The 11491-nt window shown below is 50.4% G+C and overlaps 1 protein-coding gene across 2 annotated transcripts; it reads right to left on the bottom strand.

Moving 5' to 3' along the window:
- Window positions 1-4283: 4283 nt before the first annotated feature.
- Window positions 4284-8883, bottom strand: LOC109781812 (VAN3-binding protein). Of its 2 annotated transcripts, none has more exons than XM_020340407.4 (7): window positions 8491-8883; window positions 7938-8051; window positions 5591-5984; window positions 5193-5501; window positions 5053-5102; window positions 4903-4960; window positions 4284-4766 (listed from the first exon to the last, which is right to left on the bottom strand). In XM_020340407.4, exons 1-7 carry the CDS (start codon window positions 8767-8769, stop codon window positions 4558-4560), a joined length of 1413 nt encoding a protein of 470 aa, XP_020195996.1. In that variant the 5' UTR covers window positions 8770-8883; the 3' UTR covers window positions 4284-4557. The 2 variants fall into 2 exon arrangements, with proteins under 2 accessions (XP_020195996.1, XP_020195999.1); XM_020340410.4 differs by having other exon boundaries at window positions 5591-5978.
- Between the last annotated feature and the right edge of the window lie 2608 nt (window positions 8884-11491).

The following is an 11491-nucleotide window of genomic DNA, read 5'->3' as shown; positions in this document are numbered from 1 at the left end:
ATTTACCTCTGCTATTCCTTGCGAACGCCCTAGTATCCGGCAGCCGCTACTGTAGAGAATCGGTCGCTCGATCGGCCAATATATGTGAGCGTACGACGGCATACCATTTTTTTCTGAGGGGTTACAATTTATTTTTTTGTGCGGGCGTTGGCGTGCAAATCGGAGGAGGCAAAGAGCCGCTCACCCTGTGCAGCCGTGCTCAATTCTAGCGCAGTAGTCGTGCGTTTAGGCATCTTAGCAGTTGGGCTTTTGTTAGATGATGGGCCTCCCCTGCGTACAGGCTTTTTCTTCTATCGGCTGCAGCACTAAGGTCGGGGCCCTTTGGCTGGGCCCTGGGCCGTCGCCCCTGCTGCCCTGGCCCAGGGCCGGCCCTGCACATGGGCGCCCATTCTCGATGACGATGGTGGGACGCGACTGGGTAGGTGCAGCAGGAGATGCGGGACCCTTGCCTCCCGCAGGAGGGGTCGAAGTAGCCGTAGTAGCAGCAGGACGGGCACCGGGACGAGCACCCCCCTTCCCACCGCGGACAGCGGCGTTGACCGAGGGGGCCTCATCCGGATGACGACTGGCGAGGCGCTGCTCCGTTGAGAGGAGGCGCTGGAAGAGCTCCTGCGGCTTGATGGGAACCTTGCGTTCCTGAATCACCTCCACAAGAGAATCATACTCGGCGTCGAGACCTTGGAGAACATACGTAGTAAACTCCGTGTCACGAAGGGGCTCACCAATAGAGGCAAGCTGATCAGCGAGGTGCTTGATTTTGTTGAAGAAAACGATGACGGAGTGATGATCCTTGCGGGTCTCATTGAGCTGGGTACGAAGAGCCATATGCTGAGACGAGGACTGGGCGGAGAAGCTAGACTCCAGCGCACTCCACACCTCATGGGATGTAGTAGCAAAAAGTACCAAGCCGGCAACGCCCTCGGTGAGAGAGGACTGAATCGCCGAGAGAATCGCTTGATCTTGAGCAATCCAGGGCCGGTACATATGATGATCCGGCGAGGGGCATGGCAAAGTTCCATCCATAAAACCTTCCAGGTAATGACTACGAAGGAGGGGAAGAATCTGCGCACGCCAGAACAAATAGTTGTCCATCTTCAGTTTTACCGGGAGAAGGTTGCTGAAGTAGAATGGCGGAGTCGTGATGACGTCGAGGGCAAAGTCGTAGGGCGGCACAGCAGCAGCACCAGAAGAGGCGACATCCACCGCGGGCGAAGACTGCGGTGCAGCCGGAGGAACCGGTGGTGGAGGAGACAGTGACGCACCATAAGGAGCAGGCCTCGGGAACGCCGGGTAGCCAGAGCTGTACGGAGCACCATAGCCAGTACCAGGAGGGGCGCCATGTCCAACGCCATAGGGAATGCCGTAGGGGGCGTAGGGCACGCCGTAGGGGGCGCCGTAGAAAGCACCGTAGGCAGCAGGATCATGCGCATACGGCGGCGGTGCGTAGGGCGCCAACGTGCCATAGTTGGGGCGCAACGCCGGCAATCCGGGAGGAGCCGAAGAGGTCGACCCAGAAAACAAGGCCCCCGTCGATCTGGTCATCAGGGGGGTAGATGCAGGTCCTCCTTGGAGGAGAGTAGACAGGAACGGCGGCACATGAGCTGTCGGACCGAGGACAGGCGCGCCCGATCTGATGGGATCGGCGAGCGAGAGAGGAGCGGAGAACTCGGTGGCGGCAGCAGGCATAGTTGTCGCGCCGGTGAGAGCAGCAAGGGTGGCCGCGCCGAAGAGGGCGGCGGCGGCCGCCGCCGAGGAGTCAGCGGAAGACGACATGAGGGCGGCGTGGCGGCTAGGTCAGGATCGCGAGATCGATCGCGTCTGATACCATGTTATACGAAGGGTTTTAGGTATTGTGGGCTTCGACACCTCTAGGGGTTGCCCACGACAATATATATATATATAGAGGGGAAACCTCGTTGAGTACATGTACAATTGTATAAGAGTTACAATACGTATTTACGTATAACTACAAGTCTAACAGTGCCAAAACTTTTGTAGTTCACACGAGCTGACCAACACGCCCGTATAAAGAACAACGCTACAAGAGTCACAGCCTCCATAATGCATACTCCATGATGTTTTGAAGGCTGCTGAAGCAAAGCACAAACTTTGAATCATCATAATAGTACTTAAAATAATACAGGCTTCAAACTTGATTTCAACATCGATTTCTAGTATGAGCTCAAATGCAATATCTAGTACGATTTCAACAACATAACAGTAACCTCTAGAACGATTTGAAACATCGGAAACATATATTTCTTCACCATCTAGTTCACACTCTTCCTCCGTTTAGAGGTGGCATCGCAGGTGGAGGCTGCTTGGGTGGCTTCCACTTCCGCCGTCATGCGGTCTACAAACCTCTAGGCTGTAATCTCTGATCTTACTCTTTGGTCTCACTGTCTGCTCAAGACAGATCAAAAAATCCACGCTGGATTGTGGCGGGATTTTTTCTTCTCTTGTCTCTTCTAAACAAACCATGTTGTTGACTACTTATATTGTTGAAATATATTCAGGTGGGGATCATTTCAGCCAAGGCCATGATCGACTACTGATTCAGTCTGACGAAGCACGTGCTTCTTGACCCACTCCCAGAAGTCTCAAGCCGTCTTCCAGAACATCCTCTCAGTGTGGTCCTCTTTGGTCTCGCCAGGGGAAGGTCCACATGGAGGGGTCGGCCGCCGCAACATGGTCGATGGGGGTGAGTCTGGTGGCGAAGGGGAAGATGAGTGCTTGCCGGCGAACATGAAAGATGGATGAGGCGTGCTGCTCGTAAGCGAGGTGGCCCAGTTTATATACCAATGAACAGGCGCGCTCCAGCGGGAAACAGCGATAGATTTGGCAGGCGTGGGTGAAAAACAACACGCCATTGAAAGAAGTGGAGGCGGCAGGCATACGAACGGCTGCGCGTTGGCATGACTGCGCCCGGCGATTATTATGGTGGTTAGGTTGATATGACGGTTCTAATAGAGTTGCTCTAAGTCAAACCAAACGGCGACGATGGCCAAACTTAGCTCGTCTACTATTCCGGCGCCTTTTAAAAGGGACGCGAACTTGGTGCTCTCGGGTACCCGCGCATCTTATATGCGGAAAAAAAATTAGTAATTCGATTTTTTTAAAAGAAAATCCAAATCTTTTTGGAATCAAACATGATCAGGTATTGTACTTGTATGAAATGTTTGGACAAGAAATGATTCATATTGACCTCACAGCAAAAAATACAAGTTTATGGCGACAATATAGCGTGTATAGTACTTGTATATAGCGTTTTTTGCCGAATCTTCGACCCAGGATGCAACGAAAGTCATTCTCTGACGAATCTTCTTATACGCCTACAATACTTGATCATGTTTAATACCAAAAAAGATTTGGAATTTTTTGAATTACTAAATTTTTTTTGCGAAGGGGAGCCTTGGCGCAGTGGTAAAGCTGCTGCCTTGTGACCATGAGATCACGGATTCAAGTCCTGGAAACAGCCTCTTACAGAAATGTAGGGAAAGACTGCGTACTATAGACCCAAAGTGGTTGGACCCTTCCCCGGACCCTACGCAAGCGGGAGCTACATGCACCAGGCTGCCCTTTACTAATTTTTTTTGCATATAGGGTGCGCTGGTACCAGGTTCTCCTTCATATTTTCCCTTTTAAAAGTCCCTTTTGTCCATAGTACATTGTCATTCCAGCAATATGGTCTCCGTAACCACAAATGTATCAGCGTAACTGCAAAAAACCATCACCAACCAGGACAGCAACCTGCATCAAAGCCCAGGTCCGGGACTGCTAATGCTTATGATTCAAACAAAATGGAGTGGTCCTGCCCAACAACAGCCTCATTCAGAGCTATGCCTGGTCCTGCAATCCCTGCATGATCCAAACAGTTGTGGGTGACAACGGAACGATCCTCCAGCTCCATGCCATCACTCATAGCTTTAGATAGATGCAGAGTTGTTGTTGCAAACCTCCTATACTACAGAACCAACAGGGCTCCAATCATCTGCATCCAGAAAACAGAATGGCCCCAGCAATTCAATTCAAAGAGGCAGCAGACAAGTTGGTCTATGTCCTGGCTGGCTGACACCTCTACTTAGCATGCTGATCTTCAGCGTCCAGGAGCTAGATCAGAGGTAGGGGCAGAGATCTTGTTAAGGTGCCCATGGCCATGGCAACCCAGCCCTTTTTTGCTTTTGCTTTTGCTTTTGCTTTCACCTTGCAGACAGTAGATTCTGCCCAGCCTACAAAGACAAGAGACCGAGTAAACCTTTGTAGTACAGTGACACACTGAGCCATGCTGAGATGTTCTTCCTGTTCCCAAGGTTACTTAAGTAGATCAAACATAAATGAGGCTACCACGGTTCAATTAGAAACTACCGGTGCTTGGATTTTTGTACTGCCTGCCATTGCCCATTTGCCACACTCACTCAAGTCTAGACGAGAGGGGAGAAGAAACTAAAACTTACAGGAGAACGGAACAAAGAAAACAATAGCAAGAACTACAAGAACACATTTCTAGCAAGGTCAATCAGATCACCACGGGTTGCACCGCGCTCGATACGGCGGCGATCATGCGAAGCGCTTGCGGCCGTCGACGATGGCGAGGAGGCGCGCCACGCCCTTGGTCCACATGTCGTGCTCCCTCTGGCTCGCGCACTCGAACTCGATCACCCGGTGCTCCGCCGTGCGCAGGCCGAAGTAGCGCCGGTGCTCGCCGCCCTCCAGCAGGTGCCGCCCCGGCCACGCCGCCAGGTCCCTGCACACGTCCACCACCACGCCTGTGGGCGCAGCGCAACTCCGGCGTCAGTGAGTGTCACCGGTGACCATGACAGGGAGACAAAACCACACGGCCACTACAAAGCTATAGCACGCCATGGCTGTATATGTACTGTAGGAGATTGCTTGTGCACTTACTCTTCTTCTTCTTGGTTATGGTCCCGGCGACATGCCTGCTCTTCATCTTCAGCATCACCTGCAAAAATTAATGGCCGAATTCACACATCAGCTAAGAGTTAAGAGAACTATTATGCAATAGAAGATCAAGAACAGTGTGAGAAGTCGTACCACGCCCGTCCGGTTGATGTACACTGATACGACCTTCCAATGCAACGATCCTGCACATGATCGGCAACATCAGTGAAGATTCAGAACAGCATCTGTCGCCGGAATGGACCGGTCATTCGACGGCCGGGGGAATGCAGTACCTTTGCGGGTGCGCTTGAGGAGCTCGATGCCGCGGGCGAGCAGGTCTTGGCAGCAGATGCCGAGGAAGTTGTTCTCGTCCTGATCGACCGCCGGCAGGTCGTCGCTGAAGCTGCTGCTGTTGCTGCTGCCCATCTCCTGCACCTTGTGATGCGGCTGCTGCTGCTGCAGCTGCCTCTGGGTGGCGCCGTGCTTGTGGCCGTGGCCGTGACCTCCCATTCCCATGGAGCCCTTCTCCACCGGGATCACCGCAGCGACGTTCCACGCCTCCTTCTGCACCCTCGCCCTCAGCGTCGCCGCGCCTCGTAACGCTGCCGATCAAGAAACGGAAAAGCAGTCATGCCCGTGTCTTCGCCGATGGCCATTGTGATCGAGGATTGTGGCGGAATGATGGGTTCACCAGTGGCGGCGGCGGCCGTGATGGTGACGATGTCGCCGGGGGTCCTGGCGTTGACCGCCGAGCCGACGGCGGCGGCGAGGTGCTCGCGCTCGGCGCCCATGGACTCAGCCGCCTCCACGCACTGCGCGGCGACCAGCGTGGCTGCGGACGCCATCGCCATGTCGGTGCGCGCGGCGCGATCGTCTTTACCGCCGGACCCCGCGGTGGCGGCGGCCGCGGCGGCGACGGCAGCGGCCACGGCCGCCACTGTGACGGCGGCGTGGACCTGCGCGTTGTGCGCCCTGGTCTCCTCCTTCCTCTTCTCCTTCTTGTCCTTGAGCCACCGGCCCACCGTCTTGCTGCCGCCCCGCGGTGGCTGCGCCTTGGGCGTGCTCACTGCCCTGCAAAACTGCATCTTTTTTTGCCAGAAAATACTATTAGCACCATTGCGAATCAAATTTTATCTAATATTATAACTGAATCCACAAATAAATCAAACAAAACATAAGATACTAATTAAAATGACTCGTATCAATCAGTGTTCAAACTTGTGTTGTGAAAACTTTTTGTCAGTGCCCAAAGCAGGTTGTTTAATTGGACAACAGTGTGTGGTGGATCCTAATTGAAAGCACACGCTGTAGCAATGATTCTTGCACCGCCAAGTGTACACAAATCATTGTGCCTCCACACTCCATAGGGTTAATCCAACTAGGGCATAGATCTAGTTGATGAATTGCCTGCCGAGGCGTGCCATAGGTTAATGCACACACCACTTGCAGAGGACATAATCATGGAGGCACTCTGTGGGGAACAAACAAGACTGTGTATGACAGAAGCTAATGTACTCTAATTACAAACAGAGAGTAAAAAAGAACGCATCATTAGATTAGAAGACAAAGCTGGGGACATGAGAGCACTTGATTAGGGATGAGAAAGGCAGGTTGCTAAAGGTCAAAGCGAAGATGGGGCAAGACAAGGGCTGCCTCCATAGGCCTGCAAGCCACAGTGTGTGCTGCTTTATATCCAGAGAGAGAGAGAGAGAAGTTCAAAGCTCAGTGGGGCACTGGACAGGCTGCAGTGTTTGCTTGTGGAAGGAGGAGACCAGAGTGGCAGAGAAAGGGCAGAAATGGCAGCCGGAATCAAAGCTTCTTTTGCACAGCAAGCAAGCAAGCGCCGAAGACCATCAAATCAAGTGGAGTGGAGCACCCCCTCCCCCCTCTTTCCTGGTCAGAGCTACAAGAGCTACAAGGACACACTCACACCAGCAAGCTGATTTCTTCCTTTCTTCAGTTTGAAATAGTGGCCATGGTGATGGACACTGAGGGCCAAATTGCCAACCAGATTTGCCTTAAAAATACTATTGCTGAATCATTGTGTGGCATACGCTTCTCAATTCCCATCTGCTTTTCCTCAGGAAAGAAAATCTCATCTGCTGGACCATGACCAAAGCTTGACTTGACAAGATGGTACTTACACTACAGTGCACACTGAACTCATTCAGTTCACTCACACTTGCTTTGTGTACTCATCAGTAAAGTGAAGAAAGAATCTTTGCTAAGGAAAGACAAGGGCATGGAAGTATTATTATCAATAAATAGATGCTTTTATCAGAGAGTTTAAAGCATCCATGCACTGGGTCAGGTGATGTGGCCCAATCACCAGGCTTTATCTGCCTGTGCAACAAAGTCCCTGATTCTTTCATTTACCATACTCACTAATGTCTGTTAAATGCCTACCTAATTAGAGTAGATGGCATGATCCAGTTGCTAGAGTAGATATAGTGTGTGACTAAAGTTTTGATTCTTGTTTATCTATGATATGACGCTGCTTCACTGGGTGGGCATAAAGGCACATCGTATTAAATTCATGTACCGTATCCGTTTTGTGCAAGAAATGTCTGCCAAGCCTGCAACCAAAGGCAGTGTTTTTGTCCCAACCAGTCTGACAGGTTGTACCACTAGAAAACAGAAGAAATTTACAGCTGCCCTAAAAACTTATAAACTTAGTTGCTATCCAAGATTAAAATTATACAACTCATAGTGTGTTCCACACCCAAAAAGAAAGAGACAAAAAACATATGCATTTCCAAGGGAGCCTAGAACTAGAACATAGCAGCAGCCAAGCAACCAGCTCATTCAAAATTCACAGCATGATTAAAAGGATTATCTGCCTTTGTTGTTTCAACGAGTTGCAGTCAAAACAGGAGTACAAGTAAAATCACCTAAAAAAAAGTACTCCTGTGTTAAAAAGGAGTAGATTATTACTAGCCTGGCCTTTAATTTATCCAGTTGACAAGGAAATTGGCAGTTCATCACTTCATCTAAAAGAAGGAAAATGCAGAGGGGGAGGATGAGATGGTACTGCATACCCTGCTGTCGTCGACATCCGGCGAGACGGGCGGGCTGTCGGAGAACGAGCCGCCGCCGTTGAGGGGCCCGCTGCTGTGGGAGAGGCGGCCGGAGGTCAGCGGCGACACCTCTTGCTGCAGAGGAAAAGAAATGTTAATCAGCAGTACATGATCTCTACTCAAAACGCTGCCTAGTTAATTGCAGTATCTGATCGAGATCGATGATCACGAATGAAAGAAAAAGGTTGTTGTTTTCCTGCCGGAGAAACAGAACAAAAAGACTCTCATATTTGGATGTTTCTTCTTGTCCTGACGTTATTCCAGGAGTACAGGGGAGCCATGGATCAGGCAGCATTTTTTTCGAAACGGATGATCAGGCAGCATTCAATAAAGCAGCTACTAATTGGTCAAATAAAAACAGGATGCCACGAACAGATGAAATCAATCTGAAAAAAGGATGATAAGAAATGATCCATTTTTTGGGGAGAATGAGAAGGGCTGAATCCCAGCCCAATTAAAAAAAGACCGATTTCTTTTTCCCCTAAAAAAAGAGAGGAAGTGACAAGAAACGCACCGAGTGGGACATGATCCGGTCCATGATGAGCTGCGAGGTGGCCGCAGATGCGAAGGAGAAGGAGCTGCCGGTGCCGGTGCCGGCGCTCGCGGCGTCGTCGAGCTCCCCGGCGATGTCCTCCGCGATGGCGCCGGCCGCCGGCGCGGCGGCGAACGCGCGGGAGACGTCGGCGGCGGACGCGCTCCAGGAGCGGGAGAGGAACTCGAGCGGATCGCGCTGCGGCTCCGGCGGCAGGCGATCCCCGCCGCCCCGCGCGCTCGCCCTGCCGGAACCGTTCATCGCGGCGGCGGTTGCCGGGTGCGTGCGCGTGTGTGGGGCGCGCGGAAAGGTGGTGCGGGGAGCGAAGAGGAGGTAATGCTGCGGCCTGAGGAGAGTGCCTGGCTTTTTGGGGAGTGGGCGGTTTTATACATGTGTGTGTGTGTGTGGGTGTGTCGACTGTCGAGAGGAAGAAGAGAGGCGTGTCTGTGCATGAAGTTGGTGTCTCATTATTTGCAAGCCTATCTTTTGCAGCAGTTTTGGATGATCAGAGTGGAAATTCATTAATACTCATGCATGTTTCATTTTTTTAAGTAAATATGACTGCCTTTTATTGGAATTAAGAGCATCTACAGCCGGACCTCTCATACCCGTCTCAAACGTCCGGGTAGGTCGTCCGGTCACTGACTGGTAAAAAAAAAGCCGACCCAACCGGACCCTGACGAGGACGCATGACTACTCGCATGGGTCTACCGCCGGAGTCACACGGCGGTGCAGATGGTCGCTGCCTCCGACGAAAGAACGCCAAGGCGCTCCGGCTTGCTATTGAGCAGTCCGAGCGCGAGGCGAACGAGGTAGCGGCGGAGAAGGCTTGGGTCACCAAGTTGAAGCGGGAGCGGGACAGGGTGGTCCGTCCGATGAAGGGGCTCATCTTCCTCTCCGACTCCGACTCCGGCGACGGCGATCGCGATCGCGACAGCTGCACCTCCTCCTCGGACGACTAAGACCCTCAACCAGCCGCGGACGCCTACAGCTGCGCCGGCGACCGAAAGGGTAAAGGCCCGGCGAGGAAGTGGTGAAGCTCCGCCGTCTTCGTCTTTAATTTCAAATTCTTAGTAATCTAGTTTAAACTTGTCCGTCGTTTATGTGAATTATGTGAATTTTGGCGATCTTTTGGTGATCCATTGGTGATCTTCTGGTGATCAAAATGTGCATTTCTATGTCTGATTCTATGTCTGTTCGATGATCTACATAGTTTAGTTCCACGTTGCATGCTTAGTATGGATATAGGGTACCGGATATGAGATACACGGATGTGGACGACAGGATTTGAGAACTGCTCGGTCAGTGCCCGTGGACGCGTCCGCGGGATCACGGTTATAGATGCTCTAAGTCACTTCATTATAGTCTTGTACTCCCAGATGATTGTTACAGAAATTGGTTCAACATGGCATGCGGTAGAAATTTTCTTACCCCAGTTTCATGTTCAGTTGTCGATGATGCCCAGCGACAAACATTTTTTTAGGGAAACGGAGCGACAAACCTTCAAGGCAATGAGGTGGACAAAAAGTTAAGGACTCCCTTTAGGGCTCCTATGATTCAAAGGATTTTCATTGAAATTTTGGAGGATCAGAATCCTTAGAATTTTTTTTCTATGTTGGTTGTTTGATTCATAAGATTGAATCCAATAGGAAATTTTTTGTAAGGATTTTTTTACTATTTCACATATGATTTCTACCTTTCACTCAAACCTCTTTGAAAAAATCCTTATTTTTTCTATGATGCAACCAAACAACCCAAAATCATGTAGGATTGAGATGAGCATGACATTTCAATTCTATTTTTTTTTTCTATTCATGCGTTTTTAGAATCCTGCGAATAAAAGAGGTGCTTAACTGTTGCTGATAAAAGGATTTGAGGGCAAACGACGTTTTATTTTTGAAGTTGTGAGTATCTAGCATGTTCAACTCGCGCGCACCTTATTTATCTCCTTATTCGTAAAGGTGAACATTCTCTCGGAAACCTTGCAGAAACTTGTCAAAAGGATATCGAGACAATCAATATGCAAACTCCATGTTGCCAACTCAATGTTGTACCACGATGCTTCATTGCCCTTTTTGCGACTGATTGCACTTCCGACGCAATGTCAACAATACTACCGCTTATGGTCTTCGTTGGTCGATGACAGACTCCTTGGCGTCGAGGTTGTCTAATTTCACACTATCCTCATCTGTGCCAACCGAGGACGTAACAAATGTTAGGATAAATGGGCCATGTGGACAGTATTTGACGCCACTTGCCAAATGTGCATTGTAGCGTTAGTCTTGTTGACACACCAAGTACCAGAAAAATGATGGTATTGAATGAGCCATGGAGTTACTCACAAAGCCGAAATGCTACGGTCTGAGGAGAGTGCTTGGGGTTTATAGATTTGTGTGTGCACTCGAGTGCCGAGAGGGAGAAGGGAGGAGCTAACATTTTGGGCATAAAGATTATCTTTTCAAGCAGCTTTGGATCACGAGGTTGGAAATTCACAAACACATCTATGTTTTCATGTGGTTCTTCTTACAACGGTGTTTTAACATAGTTTAATATAAGTGTTGGGGAACGCAGTAATTTCAAAAAAATTCCTACGCACAAGCAAGATCCATCTAGATGATGCATAGCAACGAGAGGGGAGAGTGTTGTCCACGTATCCTCGTAGACCGAAAGCGGAAGCGTTATGATAACGCGGTTGATGTAGTCGTACTTCTTCACGATCCGACCGATCCTAGTACCGAAAGTACGGAACCTCCACGATCTGCACACGTTCAGCTCGGTGACGTCCCACGAACTCTAGATCCAGCTGAGTGTCGAGGGAGAGCTTCGTCAGCACGACGGCGTGATGACCGTGATGATGAAGTTACCGACACAGGGCTTCGCCTAAGCACTACAACGATATTGTTTGGGAACGTAGTAATTTCAAAAAAATCCTATGCACACGCAAGATCATGGTGATGCATAGCAACGAGAGGGGAGAGTGTTA

Source organism: Aegilops tauschii, chromosome 5 (genome assembly GCF_002575655.3).
Source record: "Aegilops tauschii subsp. strangulata cultivar AL8/78 chromosome 5, Aet v6.0, whole genome shotgun sequence".
Lineage (NCBI taxonomy): Eukaryota > Viridiplantae > Streptophyta > Magnoliopsida > Poales > Poaceae > Aegilops > Aegilops tauschii.
The sequence above is the reverse complement of the archived record's forward strand: the minus strand, read 5'-3'. Positions and strand labels throughout refer to the sequence as shown.

What these genes read in the sequence shown, in the direction of transcription:
- LOC109781812 (XM_020340407.4), bottom strand. Translation starts at nt 8,769, where the DNA reads ATGAACGGTTCCGGCAGGGCGAGCGCGCGGGGCGGCGGGGATCGCCTG. An exon ending in CCTCAAGCGCACCCGCAAAG is followed by an intron (nt 5,103 to 5,192) that starts GTACTGCATTCC and finishes GATCATGTGCAG; the next exon opens with GATCGTTGCATTGGAAGGTC. An exon ending in ACATCAACCGGACGGGCGTG is followed by an intron (nt 4,961 to 5,052) that starts GTACGACTTCTC and finishes TAATTTTTGCAG; the next exon opens with GTGATGCTGAAGATGAAGAG.